Below are 24594 nucleotides of genomic sequence, written 5' to 3' on the forward strand. Positions count from 1 at the left end.
TGCTTGCTTCAACAGTTTTGTCTATAAATCATGCTAATTTCATATACCTGAGAAAGGGACTGTTTTGAGTCTAGCATGAACTTGTGTGAAGGAAATATTGCTAATAGGATTAGACTCCAAATTACAGGATTTAGTTTTTGTGTGCCAGTGTTATCCAGGCATATAGTGAACACTGACCTTCATAAATCCCCCTGCCCGGTGTGATAGCAGAGTGCATGCACAGCGATACCCGCAAATGCAATGCACTAAACGAAGGAAGTGCACTGCAGATTTGTCCTTTAAAATGTTTAAAGAATGTTAAAACACCTTGCACAGCTGACAGCTGAGACGTGAGGAACAGCTGCAGACAGGCTTTATTGGTGAGAAGCTTTTACTGACAGTCTGTCGTTCTAGACTCTTACAGGATTTAGTACTTTTAGAAGCTTCTACAGCCTCTTAGAGAGTTCTTTTTCCATTTGAAAAGGTAAGTAGTGAAAGGTATTTTGCAATGAAAAGACAAGCAAGGTATTTTAAGGCACTTCCTCCGTTGGTCTGTGTGTATGGGGGGTTGGGAACTTGGGATGGCAGGGGATTTAAGGCGATGTGTAAGAGAACTGACCTCAGCGGCGATTGCAAATGCAGTTACTAGAGCATGGTGCAACTCCCGAGGCTCAGGTTGACCTTTAGCCACAAACACTCTTGATTTCTCACTCCCTGTCTGCTTGAAACACACGTAAACGAGCCGCGCTGACTTCAGTGAATTCCAGCCAGCTCCTCCTCACAAGAGTGCATGGGAATCCTGCTTTTGTGACCCAGGAAGTGAGCATCAGAATGGTTTCCACAACAACCCTGCTTTGCAATGTAGAATCAAAATGAAATAAATAGGCACTAAGGGGGAAAGAGTGACGCATTTTGGAAAAATGATAAATTACATCTATTTAATATCTCATCTGCTTCTCCTATTCCTGTGTTTTTATCCAGAGCAAAATACCCTTTTAATATGTTAATTATTACATTTCATAATAATTCAATTGAACACAATATATATACTGTGTGTATATATAACACAGTTTACACAAAAATATTAAACAGCACTACTGATTTTAGCATTGATATAATAATAGTATTAATAATAATAGAAAAAATTCTTGAGCACCATTTAACAAATTGGAATGATTTATTGATGATCATGTGACACTGAGGACTGGAGTGAAGGCTGCTAATTAATGAATTCATCACAGGATTCAATTATATAAAAAAAATATATTAAAATAGAATTTAAGAATTTTGTAATTACCTTAAAAAGTAAAGAAAGCAAAATGAAAGTAATGAAAAAACAGGAAAATTGGGTTTTATTTATTTTCTATAATGGTAGCCACAGACTTTCCATTTTGCTCCAAGTTGTTTAGGCACAGACAGCTCAGTGTTCGGCAGTGGCAGGTTTGTCTGATGGAGGGCACCGTGGGCCCCTCGCTCTTCTCGGTGACCAAATAAGGGCAGTCTGCAGACTCTGTGCTTACGGAGGAGACAGGGGGCACAGAGTTGGCACAGCTCAGGCTTAGCAGAGCCTTCGGTCTCATTCATAACAAATCTGTCCATCAAAAGCCGATGTCATGCTTATTATGTTCTGGTGAGAGACAAGACATGCTCTGTTAGGCCTGTAGTGATTACTAAATCTATATTAACTGTACACAGAGGAGCTTGTTACATCATTTCTGTAATGCATAAAGTGATGAGCAGTTGTTCATGAAATGGAAGCTCACCCTGTATATCTTATTGATCTTGCATATGCATTTCATTATTGCATATATTTACATTACTGTTTTTTTTTTAATCAAAGTTTGTAATTTTGATTGTAATTTTTAATTAAAATGTCATCAGAATGAAGTATGCCAGACTTCTCTAATCATTTAGTCTGCTTAAATCCCAAAAGTTTCTTGCAATCAATCACTGACGCACATTCAGATCTGCTTCCATCCAATCACAAACAGGTTAAATGAACCAAGTCCATTTATTTCCATTATAACAGTTTGTTTCACTCTGTTGTACATCGCAATACGAAAGACAAGAATTGTTGCTACTACCGTTAGGTTGTGACTTAGATTATGATTTAGATTTTTGATTTTAAAAACCATTACATGTATATGGGGAATTTTAATTTAATTTAATTCTAATTAATTTAATTTTTCCCCCAAAAATATGAAGCATAAGAGGTAAAAAGATAGTGTCAGCACTTATTGTCCATGAGTTTTTTAACAAGGTGATATAAAGTGTGATTGGTCTCAAATTGAATTGAATTCAATTGAATTGAATTAAATTAATTAATTAATTAATATGAATTTTTATATCGCCCAAAATTTGCTGAATAAGAAGTAAAAGGATACAGTGTCAGCAACTGTGAGTGTTTTAACAAGGTGATATAAAGTTTGCTTGTTTTAAATTAAATTAGTAATTTAGTTTTCTTAACATATTGCTTTCAGGAAACAACATAGCATCAAAGAGAAATGGGGGGGAGGGTGAAAATAATTTTAAGCTGTTTTTCAAAGCAGTGGGTAGTGCCTGCCTGCACTTTACAAAGGGGGTTCGGGAAAAAGCATTAGACTGAGACCTAGAAAGGAGGACCTTGAGAAAACATTGGTGTTAACAAAACCCCTGCTCAGCAATCTTAACCTTCGGTTGTAGATTAACTGGGAGGTTTTCCTTGAACTCTTTGAAGTGGGTTTATTCATCTGAAACGCAATCTCGCCTCCAATACCTGAACTGTGGGCCGGACCTAGAACAATGGTAGGCCTACCGTATGTTGGTTGAACATAACTTATCATATTGCATGTGCATAAAAAACAAAGCTTGAGGTGGTCTTTATGTGGTAAACATGTGTTGTGCATGAGATTGCCTCTGAAAATGCTCTTTGAAGGTCCCTTGCAGATAAGGCTGAGTGAATGAACATGTTGGATTTATTTGTTTTTTCAAACTGATAGACACACTATTGAATGTTTAACTGAATAAACTTTCTATAGCATATGAACTTGCCGCCTGATCTCTCCCGCTCGCAAAACAACTCCCATACAAACCTCCAAGGAGACTGAGTTCATTGTGTGCAACCAAAAGTCTTTTCGATTTGCACTGAGGAGAATGTGATTAGTTTTGAATTGCAACTTTGACATACAGTAGTACCGTATTTTGTCATTAGGAGGAACAAATCCTCTAGAGACAAAACGACATTTCATCTCACGTCTTTCCTCAAAGGTGAAGTGAATCCTGTTTATTCGCCGTGTAACAGGCTTCGGTGAAGTCCAAAAATCTTTGTATTCTACGAATCTCGAATTCTCTTTCATCAAAAGCACGTTGACACAGCCAATTATTCTGCAAAATGTCGGACTTTGAAGGTGAGCCAGGTACTTCAGCTCAGATCTGAATCTTCTGTCATTCTCGGTTAATTTCTTTGAACTGTGGGTTTCATCAAACTCTCTTTCTTGCAGTTTTTGAGATATTTTCTCTGCCGGTGCTTGTTACGGTTCATAAAAGCAGCTCTCACAAATGCTTCAAATGAAACTTTATGATTGGAAAGTGTCTTGTTGTTTTCTTGATCCATATTTGTCAAGGTTAGAATGTGAAACATATGCGACGACACCCTTTTAAAGGGTATTTGTTGAGTTATTTTACTTTTCTTTTGTGAATCTTCTTTACGGACCATGCTAGAAGTTTGGATTAAAGTTTTTTTTTTGAGAATTATAGGTGTAAAAATACTTAGAACAGGTGCTACTATTCAGCTTTACATGCATTCACGTTCATGTGAACTATAAAACACTTGGACGTGTGCGTCTTGCCCTTTGCATGAAAGGGAAATGGGGATCGTTAAACGTGACAGGTTTGCAGAGCGTGACAACTGGACAGTGGAGGAAGGAGAGGAGGAGTGCGGGCTGGGTATGGCCTGTGTAGTGTTGCCAAAAGCAAACAAACCGCAGTCCACTGATAGCTCAGTACAAAGAAGCCAGAACAGAGCAGACCTATAGATTGAAGTCTCTCTCTTTCTCTTTTCCCACTTCCTCTTTATCTCTTATTCTCTCTTTACATGCCAGCTGGACTGGGCTGGACAAACGATACATGCCAAATTCTGATTGGACGACTCCATCATACAGATCAAGCTTTCTCTTTGCTATACAAAGATTTGTGTGTGTGTGTGTGTTTATGTATGTGTGCAAAACTTGCCATTTTCCATTGAAACAGGATGTTGACATAACATATATCAGTAGATAAACTTTTATCTAACATAAAATTAACCATGAGTTTTAAATGTATCATATCGCTGTATTCCCTTCTTTAAAACATTAATTTTCTCAGTTGTATTATGCAATTAAAAATCATGTCATACAATAGCAATGTCATATTTTTTGCATAATGTTGAATTAATGTTGATTATTTTTTTAGTTATTATTTAGTATATTTAAATTCTAATGTAATCAATTGAAACAGTATTTAATCACTATTTAAAATGTAGGCATTATAGTTGTAATAATAAAAAAAGAAACATTAAATTAGTGATGTCCATTTTAACCGGTTAACTGACTGTAAGAATTTTGACCGATTAATAAATCAGTTAAACGGTTTAAAAAGTAAAAATACAAAATAATTAAGTAATTTATCAAAATATTAAAAAAGTTTTGTTGCATGGTTAAAATACGCTACGCTAAATTTTAGAGAGCGTGAGAAAAATAACATTAGTCACGTATTAAGTCGCTTTTTATTTCATTCAGAAATAGACCTAATGGCAATGCGAAATGTTTACAAACATTATATTAACCACTGTAAACATAGCTAAGCTATTTTAGTTCGCCTCACTCCAAAACAAATCCTTTCAATTGATCATATGCACAAAACGCTGTTTAGAACTTTCGGATAAAGATAATCCAGCTCGTAATCTTTTGGTGAAGCTCATTTTATATGTGCCATACATGGGTTGAGACTCTCACAGAAACCTCTCCTTCCTCATTCTCATCGGAAACTGAAAAACAAAACAATTGCAATGATAGCGGATTTAACATACAATTTAATGTTATTAAAGAACATATAATTTTATATGCAGAGTCTGGTAATCCCAGGAAAGTACCCAGTTTTTATAAAGTCTGTGACCCAGACACATAACTGTACATTTGAATGCTGAAAAATAAACACTATCGAAACTGTTTAGGCAGTTATGCTAATCTCTTAAACGACATCGTAATGGTATTCTCGATAATCAGTCTCTTACCTTCATGAACATTTTTAAAATACAAATTTAAACCATTTATTATTTCTCAGTGTTGTGCAGTTAGTAATTTACATTATTAAAGATTCACTTTCTTATTCATGAAGATGACATGAAGAAATGTGCCAAAACGTGTCTCTGTGAAAAATAAAGACTTTTTAAGATGAAAATGAAATTACTCATTGGCTGCAGCTGCCATTTCAACACCTAATTTTTTTCACGTCTTTTGATTTATTATAAAATAAATATTATAACAAATGTAGTACTTTATCACACTATAGCAAGTGCAGGAAGTCACAAAGTCACTTGTCATTTAAAGAAATGCATAAGGCCAGATAGTAATTCTGTAATAATGCATAACAGCCTATAATGCTGAATTATTTGAATACCTATATAGTTACATACAAATTAAATAAGTTAAAACAAATAAATAATGCATTGAATATTTTGAAATGTTAAGATTTAATTTAAAAAAACTACATCATTTAAGTTTTATCCAACACAAACTTGCTGCAGTAGTTTTGATAGTCTGTATCACTTAATGCACAGCTTTATTTTAACATCGGCTCGTCAGATGACTCATTCCATTGCCACTGTCAATCATAGCAATGACTCGCGGCCTGATTTAATGGATTCTGACGCGGAAATATTTAATTCGTGTTTGTCATTCCAGAAATGGTATATGTGGATATTTGGTCATCTTAGATAAACAAAACATTTCTCCAAATTGTGAATGGATTATGTAGAGAAACCAAGCAAAGGGTGCTCCCTTTACGGCAAAGTACAGCTGACCAGAAATGACTGAGCTGACTTATCTAAGGGAAGTCGTGGCCTAATGGTTAGAGAGTCGGACTCCCAATCGAAAGGTTGTGAGTTCGAGTCCCGGGCCGGCAGGAATTGTGGGTGGGGGGAGTGCATGTACAGTTCTCTCTCCACCTTCAATACCACGACTTAGGTGCCCTTGAGCAAGGCATTGAACCCCCAACTGCTCCCCGGGTGCCGCAGCATAAATGGCTGCCCACTGCTCTGGGTGTGTGTTCACAGTGTGGGTGTGTGTTCACAGTGTGTGTGTGTGTGTGTTCACTGCTCTGTGTGTGTGCACTTCGGATGGGTTAAATGCAGAGCACAAATTCTGAGTATGGGTCACCGTACTTGGCTGAATGTTACTTCACTTCACTTCACTAAGACCAGGAAGTAATTGTGCATATGGTCAATTAACAGTATTTAGAAAATAACAAGAATTAAAAATATAAGAAGCTAAAGCTATATCAATTCAATACAAGACAAAATCAATTCATTTAGACTAAAACAAAACTGAAGCCATTATTGGGTCTCTAATTCGGCACAAAATCAATTGTTTCTGTCATTGCAATGTATCCAAAGGCAAAATAGTATTTATTAGCTATGTACTTCACTCACTTTCCTATATCTATGTTAAACAAAATGTTTTGCATAACATCACCCTGGTACAGTGATTACCCTTAACGGCACAGATGTTACTACATATTGAAACTGAGCAGTGTGTTTTTTTCCATATGTTTGACTGACTGTATTATATTAAGATAATGAACAGGCTGCATTGTCAACTATGTGCGTGCATGCGGCACAATCACTTGAATTATTTCCTTCTAACAGTGGAAGCAATTACTCCTTTTAGTCATAAATATGATTGGAATTGTAAAAGGTTTGCCTTTATTTGTTTACATTCACAATAAAAACAAATCTTTGTGCTTTTGTAAAATAAGCCTTGAGAAAAATAGGATGCCGCTTTCTGCCATCTGTGCATAAAACGGATACCAAAGCTTAAAGACAAGGTCAAAATGACACAAAATTCCAATTTAGATTTTATTAAACCATATCTTGTATTTGCATAATTATGCCTGAATTGTGAATATTTAACATAGATTGTGTAGACATATTGCATTTTATATTATAGGTTGTTATTTTGTATAATAGTTGTGTCCCACATTCTGTGCATAAAATGGTTCCCAAAGCTTACCAGAAAGGTCAAAAGCCACACAATTCCAATTTAGATTTTATTAAACCCTATCCTGTATTTACATAATTGTATCTGAATTCTGAATATTTAATTGAGCATAGATGGACTAGACATATTGCACTTTTCCAGTATTTGCATCCCTAGATGGGCAAGAAAGCCGTGTTTGTGTGTGTTTGATGTCTGTGTGTGCAGATTTTAACTGGTAGGGATGCCCTCCAGGAGTGAGCCCTCACTTTGAATCCCACTTCAAACGCTGACGATAAAACAAACGAACACAGATAGAAAGCAGACAATCCTTTTTTATTTTAATTAGAAAAGAAGCAATTAGACCTGCGCTTCCCCTCGCCTCACCGCTGCATCAAAGTTTTTGACTGATATCACACTGTTCTTGTTGAGATGAATAAGGTACCCCGTATGAATTGGAGGAGTCAGCTCCATTAAACCTCAGTGGGCCATATTAAGGCTATTACTTCAAAGAAAAAGCCTTAGCATACTTCTGACAAAAAAAAAATGCATAGAGCGATGTCTAACTTTTGCACGTTTGTACATGGATTGATACAATCAATACACAGCAAACAGTTCTATTCAAATCATCACTGCACCTTTGATACTAATATATACCTGAGTCTATTTTCAAAATGTTTCTTCTGTTTGCTCTGTAGGGGGCAACAAGCTGAAAAACCAAAATTTCCGACTAAACTGGGCTTGGATCTCCCTGGAGAAAGAGTACTACCAGGTGGATGAGGAGAGCAAGTTTCTGGAGGTCGTCTTGAGACGCAGAGGTTACCTTGGTGAAACTTCATTTGTTAGTAAGTGATGTTAAGAGAGTGCTTAATTTTCCATCATGCACTACTGATAACATTTTATTAAGCCTCTCTGTAGTGGTAAATAACCGTGACCTCTAATTTGCTGATTTGAATCTCTTTATAACGTGGCTTTTTCAGGCTCTTGCTGTTGCTCCTCATGTCATCCGATTTGGTTGCTTGATTTGCAAGACTTTGTTATGCTTCCGCCTACATACACACTGATAATACTAGTTTTTATGACTCATAACAGTAGAAATAAAAATCAGCAACCTACATATTATTCAATTGGCAGTCGAGTTTCCACGGTCAGCAGAAAAAACGTTCAATTCATTGAGGGACAAGAACCTTCCGTGAGAAAAGTCATAGATCAAAGTTAAGCTATTGCATACTATATGCACTTAAAAAGCACATAATTCAAGCAAGGCAACTTCATTATAATGAGTTTCTGTTGTGTTGATAAGATATGCTCAATTTTGTACACTAAAGAATCACTTATTTCATTGGCCTCCAGAATATATGATTTATTCATAGCCTTCTGAGTTAAAATTTTTTTAATGACCATTTAACTTTTTTAAACTCTTTTTTAAACTGAACCTGGTATACAATAACCTATGTAGTAATGCAAGTTTTATATCTCTTTCAGCACTACAGGGTCTATTTCTTTATTTTGCAGTCATTTACTGGTTGACTGTACACTACCATTCAAATGTAGGTCAAAATTCTATATTTATTTATTAATTTATTTAAATAAATTAGTACTTTATGTCAGCAACTAGACATTAAATTGATCAAAAGTAACAGTAAAAACTTTTACATTGTTGCAAAAGATTAATATTTCAAATAAATGCTGTTCATATCAACTATTTATGAAAAAGTCCTGAAAGAACGTCTCTAGGTTACGTATGTAACCCTAGTTCCTCGAGGGAACGAGACGCTGCGTCGAAGCGCTTTGGGGAACGCGTTCAGCGTACGCGACTCTGAATATCGTGTGTAATCAGTCCAATGGAAGGGCGTGACGTCACCGACGTGGTGACGTAAGCGACCAGGAAGCTATAAAAGCACGTGCCACGCAGCTGGCGTCAGCTTCGAGTACCAGCAAGCGCCGGCAGGGGTGCCGGGGGTATGGCTCCGAGACGCAGCGTCTCGTTCCCTCGAGGAACTAGGGTTACATACGTAACCTAGAGACGTTCCTCTTCAGGAACTCGAGCTGCGTCGAAGCGCTTTGGGGAACGAGTCCTAACGCCGCCAGACTACCAAACCCCTGCCTGGTGTGTATCCGAAGAGCACAGCTCAGGACAGGAGGACAGAAGCGCCTGGTGTGACTGGCATATCTAGGCCATAGAACCTAACAAATGTAGAGGGCGTGGACCACCCTGCAGCGTTGCAGATGTCCAGCATGGATACACCTGCTAAGAAGGCCTTAGAGGCCGTCATACCCCGAGTAGAGTGAGCCTTGGCTCCCGACAGCGGGGGACGACCAGAGGACTCATAGGTGACGTTGATAGCCTCGACTATCCAACGACTAATAGTCTGCTTAGAAGCAGGAGAACCCCTCTTGGGGGGACCGTAGCACACAAGCAATTGGTCAGTTTTTCTCCACAGGGCAGCTCTGTGGACGTATGCGTCCAGTGCTCGAACCGGACACATACAGTTTAGCTTCGCCTGGTCGGGCTCCCGAAGGGGAGGAGGACAGAAGGCCTGCAGCACTACAGGTCGTGGTGTAACAGAGGGAACCTTGGGAACATATCCCGCTCGAGGGTATATGAACGCTTTAGTCATGCCTGGTGCAAACTCAAGATAAGAAGGGGCCATCGAGAGGGCCTGAAGATCTCCTACTCTCCGCAGAGAGGTAATAGCCAACAGAAAAGAGGTTTTAAGTGTGAGATGTCTGTCTGAGATATCTTGAATAGGTTCAAACGGGGGTTTGCACATAGCCTCTAACACCACAACCAAGTCCCACGAGGGAATACGGGACCGTACTGGAGGTCTCAGCCTCAGTGCACCGCGGAGGAAACGTGTAACTAGGGGGTGTCTTCCCAAAGACTGGCCGTCAAGAAGGGTGTGGTAGGCCGCAATGGCCGCCACGTAGACCTTCAGAGTAGAGTGGGTCAACCCTGCAGAGAGCCTAGCCTGTAGAAACTCCAGAACTGTACCAACTGGGCAGTTTGCTGGGTCTAGCTGGCGGTCTCTGCACCATGAAGTGAAAAGCTTCCACTTCAGGGCGTACAGTTTCCACGTAGAGGGAGCTCTGGATTGGAGTAGGGTCTCCACAACCTCAGTTGAGAGACCAGCTGCTACCAGTTGTGCCCCCTCAGGGGCCACACCCACAGCTTCCACAACTCCGGGCGAGGGTGAATTATCGTGCCCTGCGCCTGTGAGAGTAGGTCTGTCCTGATCGGTATCTCCCACGGAGAGCCGTCGAGGAGCGAGACTAGATCTGAGAACCATACTCAGCCCGGCCAGAACAGGGCTAATAATAACAGACGGACCCCGTCCCGGCGTACTCTCGCCAGAACTCCCGGAAGCAGAGCGATAGGGGGAAAGGCGTACAGACGAAGCCTCGGCCAGGTCTGTACCATAGCGTCCAGTCCCAGAGGAGCTGGATGAACTAGAGAGAACCAGAGGGGACATTGTGACGTCTCCTGAGTCGCAAAAAGGTCTACTTGAGCCCTGCCAAACACTCTCCATATCTGATCTACCACCCGTGGGTGAAGTCTCCATTCCCCGGGCCTCGGCCCCTGCCTCGACAGTATGTCTGCTCCCATATTTAACTTCCCAGGAATATATACTGCTCTTAATGAGAGGAATTTCCCCCATATGTGCGAGAACGACATCTCGATGTCGAACCGCAATCTGCTCTGACTGAGCTAAAATCAACCAATCGTCGATATAATTGAGAATGCGGATGCCCTGCGTGCGCAGGGGGGCCAGAGCCGCATCTACACACTTTGTGAACGTGCGGGGTGAGAGTGCGAGGCCAAAGGGAAGTACTCGATATTGGTAGGCTTCGCCCCCGAAAGCGAACCTCAGAAACTTCCTGTGTTGAGGAAGGATGGAGATATGAAAATATGCGTCTTTGAGATCTATCGTGACAAACCAGTCCTCGGACCTGATCTGAGCTACAACATGCTTGATTGTGAGCATTCTGAACTTCAGTCTCATAACTGAACGATTTAAGACCCTCAGGTCTATAATCGGACGCAGCCCCCCATCCTTCTTTGGAACTATGAAATACCTGCTGTAAAATCCGGACTCCCTGTCCTGAGGAGGGACCACCTCGATGGCCCCCTTCTCTAATAGGGTTTCCACTTCCTGTTCCATAACCAGACCCTGCCCGGGGCCCACTATCGTGTGAACGACCCCGTTGAATATAGGCGGCACGGAGCCGAACTGAATGCGGTAGCCTTTTTCTACTATATGCAGGACCCAACGAGATACATTTGGCAGTAGTTTCCACGCTGCTAAATAATCTACTAAGGGAATCAGTCTCTCGAGACTGACCTCTGGTGTAAGAGACCCCCGCAGGGGCGGCGAGCGTCTCAGCCCCGCTACGCGCACGGGCGGAGGATACTGAGAACGATGCTCGCCCGGGGCCGCTGCGCCCTGGAGCACTGGCAGGGTTGGCAGAACGACCCCTAGAGGGCACTGAGGTGGGACGGGCACCGTGGACTGCGGCGTGTACCGTTCTACCCCAGCAGAGGCTGCCCTCTGAAACCCCGGGCCATTGGCGTCAGGGTTTCTTGGCCGAGGACTTCTTAGCTTCGATAACCGCCCTTAAATCTAATTTGGGCTTAGAAGACCTCGGCCTAGAGCGTCGCTGAGACTCTCGTTCCCGACGCGGAGGAGCACGAGAGGCGACGGTCTGCTTCTGGGCCTCGCGGTGTGAGGAGCTAGGGTGCGGCTGGGGCATCTCCTTCCCAGATGCCCCGAGGGAGCGACGAGGGAGGAACTTATGGAACGCCGCCGCCTGTTTGCGGGCCTCCTGGAACCTGTCGACGACAGAATTAACTGCGTCGCCGAACAGGCCAGTCGGCTGGATCGGGGCGTCCATGAGGCAGACCCTGTCCCGTTCTTTCATATCGGACAGGGTCAACCATAAGTGCCTCTCCGCAGCCACCATAGCTGCCATGGACCGCCCAATCGCTCGGGCGGTCTCCTTGGTGGCGCGGAGGGAGAGATCAGCGGTCCTTCTTAATTCAGAAATATCATGGGACTTGATCTCCTCTCCCTCATCTAGCTCCTTGAGCAGGTCGGCCTGGTACGCCTGTAACACCGCCATGGTGTGCAGACACGCACCAGCCTGACCTGCAGCCGCATACCCTTTGCCCACCAAAGCCGAAGTTGTTCTTATTGGCTTTGAGGGCAATGCCGGGGCCTTCAGAGACGATGCCGCGCCAGGGGACAGATAGCTCGCAAGCGTCTGTTCCACCCGGGGCATCGCTCTATAACCGTGCTCTCCCATCCCCACTACATTTCCGTAGTTATCAGACGAGGGGATGTAGAGGCGGGCCGAGAATGGACGTTTCCACGACCTGGCGATCTCATCATGCAGGTCGGGAAAAAATGGAAGGCCCCGGCTGGGAGGTGGCTGACTCGCGCGCAGGAAGCGTTCATCCAGCTTGCTTCTCTGCGGTTCGGTAGACTTTTCGGCGGGCCAATCGATACTTAATTTGGCCACCGCGCGAGTAACCACCTCTAAGAGCTCCTCATACTGTAGCGAGTGGGGTGGCGAATCCCTATCGAGCGACTCCACATCGACCTCCTCGGAGGAAGAGAGGCGGAGCGTCGATCCCTCACCCTGAGTGGAAGGAACCGCTGTGCGTGCTTCCGACTCTAGGGATTGGGTGCCGGATCTGGCAGAAGTGGAAGGAGATAGGGACTGACCCGTCTCCATTCCCTCTACCAGATCGACTTGCGAACCCCACGAGTGCAGCCGCCGTTCTGCCTCGACAGAAGCGGGACCAGCACCGCGGGGAACGCTGGCGAAGGCCCCCTCCTCGAAGAGGGCCCCCTTGGGAACGAAGCAGCCGCACCGACATTCGCTCACAGTGCGGGCAGTCGGCCCCCTCGAGAGCCGACTCAGCGTGCTTCGAACCCAGGCAAACCACGCACAGGTTGTGTGTATCCCCACCCGTAATGTATCTCGGGCAGGGAGGAACACACAGCCTATAACGCGATTTGGAATCGCCATCTGAGTGCTTAACTTTCGCCTTGCTTTTTGGCATGTCTAGGAGCTCTTTTAACTGGACAGACAACAGTAAATAAGACTCACAAGACGGACAAAGGACATTCACACACAGAGCGCTTGCTGAAAGACGCGAAGCTGACGCCAGCTGCGTGGCACGTGCTTTTATAGCTTCCTGGTCGCTTACGTCACCACGTCGGTGACGTCACGCCCTTCCATTGGACTGATTACACACGATATTCAGAGTCGCGTACGCTGAACGCGTTCCCCAAAGCGCTTCGACGCAGCTCGAGTTCCTGAAGAGGAAAGTAATATTTATATAATGTAATATAATATTTAAATCTATTTTTTCATTGTTCAACATTTTTACTGTTTTTATTGTATTTGTTTTGTAAATAAATTCCCTAAGAGAGACCTTTTTTCAAAAATGTGGAGAAAAAAAATCCCCAAATTTACAGTGGTAATACAGAAAATCAAGTGTACCTCAACTTCAAGAATTCTGGATGAACAGTAAAACTTCATGAATTTGAGAAAGATTGATCTCGTATCTCAAAACTATATCAAATATTTAAAATATGACAGCAAAATGTAAACAGATAAATACATAATAACTGATTAATTGCATAATATTTTATTCTAAACCAATAGCTTAGGATCTAGTTTAGTATTGTTTTAATCATTTGGACAACGTTCTATGTACTTTATTTTAAATGCTTAGGAAAAATTGATCTTACTGATGTGAAAACAGCCCTGAAAGACATTGAAATGTTACACCTTAATAGAATTTTTTTCTTCTGGAATGATTTTTTATTAGATTTTAAGCTAAATCAGTTCCAATAAACCAACACAGCATGACGCTAGCAACACCAAAGTCATGAGATGGACTCCCAGAGAGCATCAGCAGTTCAGTCATCCCCAAAAGGGAGTTTTTCATTTGCATGAGCTACAACCTAGCATGGAAAACACTGTAAAAATGAGAGTTACACTGTCAGGATCACACTGACAGCCTTCCACAAGCTCTGATGAAACAGATGAATATTCCATCCACATGCTGAGCTTGACCAGCACTCCACAACTCACCTCGGTTCAGGTCCAGGACCTCTCAATGAGACGAGCTGCTTGCCTGCTGTTCATCTGCCACTCGCTGGGTCTGGATCAGAGACCTTCCTGTACTGAAATGGGGAGATGAGGAAGTCTTTGAAATGATGATTTTTATTCAGCTATTATTTAGATTTTTCACTCCCTTCCTCAGTTTCTCTTCAAGGACTGCATTTTATACAGGCACGTGATCTGAAATGTCAGGACCCCTCCTTTGTTGTGATGTACCTTAATATCAAAGTGCTTTTTTCAAAAAATTGCTTCAAAGAAGTCTGTTTTTATTTCTTTGGCAACCCAATTTCTACTCCGTTGCCAAAGCTTTCTCCCAATCTGGTCTTTCCACTGGCAGTTTCCCCCCCAAATTATTCTTCAATATTCTTCTTTTTTTTGTGCGATATATAGATATCTCATTATACATTGGTGACCTTTGAGATCTCTGTGGTGGGAAGATAGTGTTGTCCACTAGCTAATAATGCCCACCTGGCAACACCTGCTGTGAAGCTGCTGGCTCCAGACAAACCTTTGTCAAACCAAGTTGACAGAGATCTACCAGTGGGAATGCAGGGCTAGGGTGAGCATCTGATCTTCTGAGGGATGTGGAAGGACTAGACTTTATATTCTTGGCTTTATTCTCTTTCCAAAGAATGGCACACCGCACTCTTTGAAGCTTTTATTACAGAATGGTTGCGTCACGCACACTGCAACATCTCTACATTGGCTGTTAACAAAGCTCTTCTGTGATTTATAGAAACACAGACGAGGCGATCCCTGTCAATCCCTTGACAGTGGTCTTCATTGGCTAGCACACAAACTTGTATATAGCAGTTTATTGAAAAGACACTAACAATGTTTTTGTCAATGTACATCTGTAAAAAATATCTTCTTTTCACTCCAATCCACTAGAAAAGATATTTATTATTTATTGTATTTTTTATTGCATTTATTTATATAGTTCTAATGTAAAAACAATTTTAGCCCAGAGGTCTTCATTTTCTGGCATTTGCAGAAGTTTGGTTATTTGTATAGTTCCAATACAACATGCAACATACAACACACAAAACATTTTATTTTATTTTATTGTATTTTAGATGTTCTTTGCTTTTTCTATTTGTAATTTTATTTGATTTCATTTCATTTTTATTGTATATTTTATATATATATCATAGTTTTATAGTCTTTGTAGTTTTATAGTTTATAGTTATATACATTGAGCCACTTAACCACTATTATAAAATAATTTGCTTACATTTCTTTTCTTTATTTAATGTTTATTTACTCTTTTATTCTTAAGGTATTGGTACCAAAGATGGTACGGCTGAAAAGGACAAAGATTTCAGAGGAAAAGCCCAGAAACAAGTCCAGTTTAACCCAGGTCAGACCACTGCTACCTGGAAAGTGCGCATCTTATCAGACAGCCTATATGAGCAGTCCGAGACCTTCCAGATTGTCCTGTCAGAGCCTGTCATGGGAGCACTGGAGTTCCCAGAGGCAGCAACCGTGGAAATTGTTGACCCCGGAGATGGTGAGCTCACAAAACAAATTCAAAACATGGGTTCCAGGTGCTGGGAATGGGTTAGAGTGTCAACAAAGGTCAGTATGTGGGTTCAGAAGCCAGCCTTATTCAGACAAACTTCAACACCAAGCAAACAAGTTCAGACTTCAACAAATCAATAGAAACGTTGCTTTAACATGACATATATTTAGTCTAACATAGGTTATGTGTTTAGTCTGTTTCTCAGTCTAGTCTTATTCAATCTAAGGATGCTGATCTGTTCAAAGTTTGGTAGTTGGCAAGATTTTTTTTTTCTTATTTAAAGAAAATACAGTATTAAAAATACAGTAAAAACTGAAATTTTGTGAAAAATTACAATTAAAAATAACTTTTATTCTAATATATTTGAAAATGAAAAAGAACATATTGCTTTTGAAAATTCTTACATAGTAGTGGAAATATTTGCAGTATGGAAGCCTGTTTCAGAAAAAGTCAGAAATGCGAGATATATACTGGCATTTGTGAGAAAAAAAAGTCAGAATTGTGAGATAAAAACTTGTAATTATTATTCAGTGGCGGAAACAGGCTTCCATATTTTAGACTTTAGATATCAGTCAAATCTGAACTGACAACTCAAATGTCAAATATTAAAGCCAACATGAAATGTCATTTGCAACCTATTTTACTTTTTTGAGTTATTTCTAACTGAAACAGATGAGAAACTGTAGGACGGGACTTGATGTTATCAATAATGAATTAATTGGATTTCGAAAAAGTGGCTGGAGGGGATGGGTTGAAAAATAAAAGTGATTGGCTATGTCAGCCGAAAAGGAACGCTGTATTTCTTGGGAATAACTTGCAATGATGAAACTAAGATAACATGTATTTAGACAGTAAATTAGGTCAGTTTTATTGAATTTTTACTCTAGTAGATTAATAAAATTAGATGTTTTAGATTTCATTTGCTGAGAGAGTGTTCCTTGTAGGCAATGTAATAATTTGTGCATGAGACAAATAGTCCAACCAAGCAAAGGTAAGCCAGAAAATGTGGAAAAGGAATGTCGGTGGGGGCGGACATCACAGCTGTCACCCGTCTGTACATTGTAATCATAGCATAATATCTCCAGAACATCTGAATAACATCCTGGTGCCTCCCCATCAAAACACAGCAGCCAAGTCTCTGAAGTTGTGGCAGGATCTTTGGCTGATTTAGCAGGAGCAGTCCCTTTGTTCTCTGATCTGACTGAATGAGCGCTTTCTCCGTAGATCTTACACTTACACTGCTTAAGATGGCAAAACTCATATGTATGGGTGTGTGTGTGTGTGTGTGTGTGTGTGTGTAAAGCATAACTTATATGTAACTTGTATATAACTTTGCCTCAGAAAACACTCCTTTTAAGCCACATTCATCAAAGATCAATTTCGATCTTCTCAGTCTTTTTTCATTACTTACTTAAGAGGATAACATTACATAGTCTATTTGAGCTGAAGTGCAGAGATCGATGGAGAGGCATATAACGCTGCAGTCACTGTGGCCTCATATGACATTTATCAGTTACAGAGATAAGTCTGTGTAGTTCCTTTGCACAAGGACATAAAAACAACTTAATGCCACAGTCTGAAAGGTTAAATCTCATTTAATTATCCTCAGCCTCTAAGTGCAAAGAAAGCTTCATGCAGATTTGAACGAGGCATATAACTGAGTCTTTTTTGAAAGAAAACCCACATAGATGTCCTTAGAGAGCTGGTCGGCCATATATCATCTCAATAGTGCCTGAAAATCTAATTTTATACACATAAAGGAAATGAATTTATTTGAAAAGTGGTGATCCTGAAGTTGGCATAAGTTTTGAACTCAAAAATGCTCACAAATAGTAACTTTCATGCTGTCTTCTGGGTTTTCATCTAGAATTCATGTGATTGTTTTAGCCGTTCCCAACCCGTCTGATAAGGGTGTTCATATCTCTCCCACTACAAAAAATGGTTGAGGATTTCTTATCATGAAACATGGGTCTGTCAAATTATTATACAGTTCTGATCCTTTTGACAGTAATAGAGAGAGATCAATCCCGCTTTAAAAAAGCTTTAACAGAATCTAAACTAAACATACATTTTTTAAAAGTTAGAAACTTTGAGAACTAAAATGTCAAGCTCTAAAAGAGCTTCACATCTGAAATGCAACTGAATCCACCTGGACTCCTCACACAAACTATGATTTCAGTAACTTCACTAACATCTATTTACAGTACATTATGCTAAATTTGATGGTTGCTTTTTCCCCTAGAATCCACAGTGTTCATCCCATTGTCTACATACTCGATTGAGGAAGATATTGGAGAACTTCTGATTCCTGTGCGAAGATCTGGAGATGTCAGTCAAGAGCTCATGGTTATCTGCTTCACACAACAAGGTAAGCGATAATAAGAAACTTAACTTAAAGGTGATTCCATTTCTTACAAACCAAATAAAAATTTATGAATTTAAACTTTCAAGATCATCAGAATTCTTCAACTACAGTCGTGGCCAAAAGTTTTGAGAATTACATAAATATTAGTTTTCAAAAAGTTTGCTGCTAAACTGCTTTTAGATCTTTGTTTCAGTTGTTTCTGTGATGTACTGAAATATAATTACAAGCACTTCATACGTTTCAAAGGCTTTTATCGACAATTACATGACATCTATGCAAAGAGTCAGTATTTGCAGTGTTGGCCCTTCTTTTTCAGGACCTCTGCAATTCGACTGGGCATGCTCTCAATCAACTTTTGGGCCAAATCCTGACTGATAGCAACCCATTCTTTCATAATCACTTCTTTGAGTTTTTCAGAATTAGTGGGTTTTTGTTTGTCCACCCGCCTCTTGAGGATTGACCACAAGTTCTCAATGGGATTAAGATCTGGGGAGTTTCCAGGCCATGGACCCAAAATTTCAACATTCTGGTCCCCGAGCCACTTAGTTATCACTTTTGCCTTATGGCACGGTGCTCAATCGTGCTGGAAAATGCATTGTTCCTCACCAAACTGTTGTTGGATTGTTGGAAGAAGTTGCTGTTGGAGGGTGTTTTGGTACCATTCTTTATTCATGGCTGTGTTTTTGGGCAGAATTGTGAGTGAGCCCACTCCCTTGGATGAGAAGCAACCCCACACATGAATGGTGTCAGGATGCTTTACTCTTGGCATGACACAGGACTGATGGTAGCGCTCACCTTTTCTTCTCCGGACAAGCCTTTTTCCAGATGCCCCAAACAATCAGAAAGGGGCTTCATCGGAGAATATGACTTTGCCCCAGTCCTCAGCAGTCCATTCACTATACTTTCTGCAGAAGATCAATCGGTCCCTGATGTTTTTTTTGGAGAGAAGTGGCTTCTTTGCTGCCCTTCTTGACACCAGGCCATCTTCCAAAAGTCTTGGCCTCACTGTGCGTGCAGATGCGCTCACACCTGCCTGCTGCCATTCCTGAGCAAGCTCTGCACTGGTGGCGCTCCGATCCTGCAGCTGAATCCTCTTTAGGAGACGATCCTGGTGCTTGCTGGACTTTCTTGGACGCCCTGAAGCCTTCTTTACAAGAATTGAACCTCTTTCCTTGAAGTTCTTGATGATCCTATAAATTGTTGATTTAGGTGCAATCTTAGTAGCCACAATATCCTTGCCTGTGAAGCCATTTTTATGCAACGCAATGATGGCTGCACGCGTTTCTTTGCAGGTCACCATGGTTAACAATGGAAGAACAATGATTTCAAGCATCAACCTCCTTTTAACATGTCAAGTCTGCCATTCTAACCCAATCAGCCTGACATAATGATCTCCAGCCTTGTGCTCATCAACATTCTCACCTGAGTTAACAAGACGGGTAATCGTGAAATGATCTCAGCAGGTCCTTTAATGACAGCAATGAAATGCAGTGGAAAGGTTTTTTTGGGATTAAGTTAATTTTCATGGCAAAGAAGGACTATGCAATTCATCTGATCACTCTTCATAACATTCTGGAGTATATGCAAATTGCTATTATAAAAACTTATAGCAACTTTTCCAATTTCCAATATTTATGTAATTCTCAAAACTTTTGGCCACGACTGTACATTTTTAAACTTTTAAGTGGCGCTTATCCCTGACTAAACCCGTGAGATTCAATTTGAATGTTCACAACTTCCTCTAATCTTCCTTTTATTCTCATCCGTGCAGGTACAGCCAAGGGCACGGTTCCCACCACGGTGCTTTCCTATTCTGACTACATTTCTCGACCCGAGGAACACCGCAGCGTGCTGCGTTTCGATAAGGGTGAGACGGAGAAGCACTGCCGTGTGGTCGTCATCGATGACTCACTCTATGAGCCAGATGAAAGCTTTAATGTCACCCTCAGCATGCCCATGGGTGGCCATCTGGGTCAGGAGTTCCCCACCACCAGGGTCACCATCCTGCCTGATATGGATGACGGTAAGATACTTCACTGTGTTGGATGTGTTAGACTTGTTTGGTATTTATATATAAGTTTTGCAATGTTTCATCAAGAGAGCAAGTATATTTTGAGTTTGATGATCAGAGGATTTAAAAAATGAGGCAAATTATCCAGTGGGATTCAGTTCTGCTGTGCATAGTGGAAAATATAATTGCAAGAGTTTCTAACAGTTGCAGGACTTTTTGAGTGGGATTTAACTTAATCAGTAGTGTTTTAGACTGTTTAAGTAATGCACAAGGAAGACTGGAATATTCTTAATCTTGAAATATTTATGAGCTTTCTAAAGTTTTTCAGGCAGGTAATCAAATAAAACAAACTATTATTTTTGGGGCACTTGCAGGCTAAGAGACGCTTGAAAACATTTTCTTGACAGTTGCTTCCATTCGCGGCTGCAGCTTGGGAAGCTGTCGGAGGCTTTGTTTTAACACAGGCAATCCCTTGGCGATCTTGCTCAGAAATTTGAAGGCAAGATCACACTGAATGTTTAATCTAAATTCATAGGATTTATTGAACACCACAGCAAACCTTGAAATGATTTTCCAGCCATAATTCATGAAGTATGAAAGCAAAGAATGGTGGAGTCTCACCTTAAAGTGGGGAGAATGGATTATTTTGCCTGTAGAGAGATAGTATTATTCCAATACGGTGTGGATTTCTTTCTTTCTTTTTGTGCCTGAAAGAGCCACCTGTCTGAACCTTTCAGAGTGAAGTTTAGCTTGAAAAAAATGGTTTGTGGGAAAATTGTAATTTAATTATTATTATTTGAAAATGTTCAAGCTCAGAAAAATTAAACAGACTTACATTTATATATATATATATATATATATATATATATATATATATATATATATATATATATATATATATATATATATTTATATATATTTATATATATATATTTATTTAATTTTATGCATAATAAGAAATTCTAGAAAATCTTCAAATAAAATTTAAATAATCGACTCACCTGGATATTGCTCAAAATATGTATTTTCTTTTTAATACACTGGAATTGATCAAATTTAATAAAATTTACTGACTTTTATAATAATACTAAATCCATAAAATAGCTATGTAAGAACATAAAATGAATATGGGGTATTATGTGCAAAAAGAAATTAATATGGGGTTCAAGCAACATGATAAAGATTAGATGATCATATGATTTCAGGTGAACTGTCCCTTTAAGAAAATAAAAAGAAAATAAAATTTTAATGACCTTTAAAGGTGCTCTAAGCGATGCCGGGAGTCGTAACTTCTTGTTGACGTTCAAATTGTTGTCAAACAAAACGGACGCTAGCTAGACCCTCCCTCCTCCTCATCCGTGCACTAACCCCCCAAACCCCACCCCCAAATCTTTCTTGTCGGTTATTGGCTGGAACAGTTTGTTATGTTTTGTGGTGCGGGTGAGCCCAGGGGCCCGTTCTTCGTACGTCGCTAACTCAGTTAGCTGGATTTGATTGTTGACGATTTGGCATGATCTTGGATCGTTTGGTTCTTCGAAGCTCATCCCGGAGCTGCTGTCATAGCAACAGGTCCGTAAGCTTAAACCTGCTCGGGAGCAGGCTTATTTCATGTAAACAGGATTAGATCGCTTCTTTTCAACCAGAACTGATACTCAAAATATGTCTGCTACCACCGCTACTTTATTACAAGTGTATCGTACTGATCCAGGGACAATAATTTAAAATAATAATCATTAAAAAAATTATTTAAAAATAATATAAAAATGCTGTGTAGTCCATAACAGCCTACTATAGACAGCCAGTTTTACTCACTGAAATATTTATTTGTCATAAAAGTATTACTTCATAATTGTATTAGAATCTTACACACATGCTATACAGATAATAGAGTCGTGCATTATTTTGAGTGATGACTGCTATTATAAGAGTGGCTTGATGGAGCGCAGGAGATGCAGATAACATGATATTGACCCTTAAGAAACTTTCATTAATGCTGTCATGTAACAAATATGTCCAAATATAAAATGAAATGAATAGATAATTTCTACACTGAAATAAAAATGTAAAGACTGCACAACTATTAAAAATTGCGAATATAAATAATTGGGAATCATGAAAAATATTCTAAAAAAATAAAAACATGTATCTATTATCTGTTTCATGTATCTATTATAACATTTATGTAGTTTTGTTTGCTTGGCTGTTTCCGTATAAAAGTCCAGAAATTTGTCAAGTTTTTCGTCAGGTGTCGTTTTAAATTATATGACGTCATTACATTGCCGCCTTGCCACCAGCCAATCGCTGCACTGCTAATCATGGTTTCGAGTATCGATACATATCCCCTTTTAAGACAACACATGAACGCGCAATTATCTCAGATAACTCAATCCAGCGATACTAATCATAAACAACAGGTGTGTTCGAAGAACCCAATTAGCCGGATCATGATTAGCACGATGATATCATCTTGGATGTGTCATTTGATCTCGGATGTAATAAGCGACGTACGAAGAACGGGCCCCAGTTTGTTTTTCTTGTTGTTTGTGGAGCCTGTGGTGTCTAGAGAGACCCCGTTATTTTACAGTGTGTTCAGGGGACAAATAGCTAGCGGATAGTGAGGAGATGTTTGCTGGATGTGACAAAAAATGTTTTGGCCTAAAAAATGTTTGACATCACTTAGAGCACCTTTAATTATAAACAAAACATAACAGATCCGGTCATGTATATTTTATCCTTGAGCCTTTTTAAGGTTTGATTTCATCTAATATGACTTTAAATGTGCATTAAAAACAGGGCTATCCATTTTGAAGCTGAAAGCTTTCCTCAGGCGTGTACATGTCTATGTTGCACATCTGTGCCCCAGAAAGCACCTTATCGCTCATCTCCAGGCATAGTTACAGGTGCTGTTCTCTATCATATCTCCCCACGGTGCCTCTTTGTTCAGCAACACCTCCAGGCCTCCCCTCTTCTCACAGCTGCCTGGCTATCTCCTGAGACCGATGCTTATCCTGCACAGACAGGGTAGACTGGAAGAAAAGATCCAACAAAACCGCTGATTTTTTAATTCTACCTATACATGAAACTCAGATTCTCCTTGAAAGAAGGAGCCCTCGAGTTTGTGGGAGGTCTGAAATCTATTTGCATTTACACACACACACACACACACATACATAAGCCAGAAGAAAATCTTTGGCAAATTAAATTTATTCAGTTTGCTTTTGATGTGAAACAACATTTGAAGTTATTTGGTTTCATACAAGCAAATCTTCAATTAAAAATCTCATGAAAAACAAAATGTTGATGGATCAGATGATTGACCGCTTATGGTTTGAAGCTCTCCTATCTCTGTGAAAGTGTCCTTTTAAGAGGACAGGGGTTACATGCCTGAAATCCCCAACAGTTGGTCGCTGCAATGTAATTTAAAACGTTGCGTGTCGAAACACTGTGTTTGAGTCTCCAGGGTCAGCTCTAGAGGCGTCAGCACAAATGTGGTGCCACACTGATGTCTCTGTCAAGGTTTTTTTATGAGGGTAGACTTCATGGAATAATTTTTTCAATCTGTAAACCTGTCCAGAATGTCACCAAGCCATTCCAAATGTCTGAAATACTGACAGGAAACATTTGGAGATCAAGTGGCTGGAAAAGTGATGGTTACATTCATGGTTCCAGTTACTGAAAGAAAGAAAGAAAGAAAGAAAGAAAGAAAGAAAGAAAGATAGATAGATAGATAGATAGATAGATAGATAGATAGATAGATAGATAGATAGATAGATAGATAGATAGATAGATAGATAGATAGATAGATAGATAGATAGATAGATAGATAGATAGATAGATCTGGTAATGTTTGAGCTTACTGAAATAGGAAAAAATATGTTTTGTTTATCGCTTTTTGATTTTACCTCAGCTCTTGATTTTCAAGGTGAGGTAAATGACAATTGGAAGCCTCTTACACTTATCAGTTGCCAGGTTGATCCTATTTCTTACGGCTGATTTGTCAAGTATCAACACACAGGGTGGAGGACAGCACTGCCGTGTAGAAACTGGCTTTGTTTGCATCTTCATTGTTATCTTGTTTTCCAGTCCAGATTCTTGGCTGATGTCAAGAATTTCAGCAAGGAGGAGTAAAAAAAAAGGAGAGAAAGAGAGAAAACATTGCCTGGAGCTACTGTCTGACAGCAGTGCAGGTTCACTTTTGCAAATGACGCATACACCTGAAACCTGATCGACTGTTTTTAGAAAAGACAGCACCATGTCAGCTTATTGAGTGCCACCTACTTAGAGTACTCAGAGCACGCACAGACAGCAACAACTCCTGGTAAAAATAGTCTGTTTAAAATGGACTTTACTGCAGTTGGTTAAAGATTTTCAT

The 24594-nt window shown here is 40.2% G+C and overlaps 1 protein-coding gene across 1 annotated transcript in view; it reads left to right on the forward strand.

Annotated features, from left to right (window-relative positions):
* Positions 1-24594, forward strand: part of LOC132107843 (FRAS1-related extracellular matrix protein 2-like) — a 72159-nt gene that overhangs the window by 27345 nt on the left and 20220 nt on the right. Inside the window, exons 3-6 of the mRNA XM_059514138.1 lie at positions 7886-8032; positions 15604-15834; positions 18089-18214; positions 19983-20234. Coding sequence (XP_059370121.1) covers positions 7886-8032; positions 15604-15834; positions 18089-18214; positions 19983-20234 — 756 coding nt within the window. The remainder of the gene's footprint in view (positions 1-7885; positions 8033-15603; positions 15835-18088; positions 18215-19982; positions 20235-24594) is intronic.

The sequence above is a fragment of the Carassius carassius genome, chromosome 28, assembly GCF_963082965.1.
Source record: "Carassius carassius chromosome 28, fCarCar2.1, whole genome shotgun sequence".
In the NCBI taxonomy this organism is placed as follows: Eukaryota; Metazoa; Chordata; class Actinopteri; order Cypriniformes; family Cyprinidae; genus Carassius; species Carassius carassius.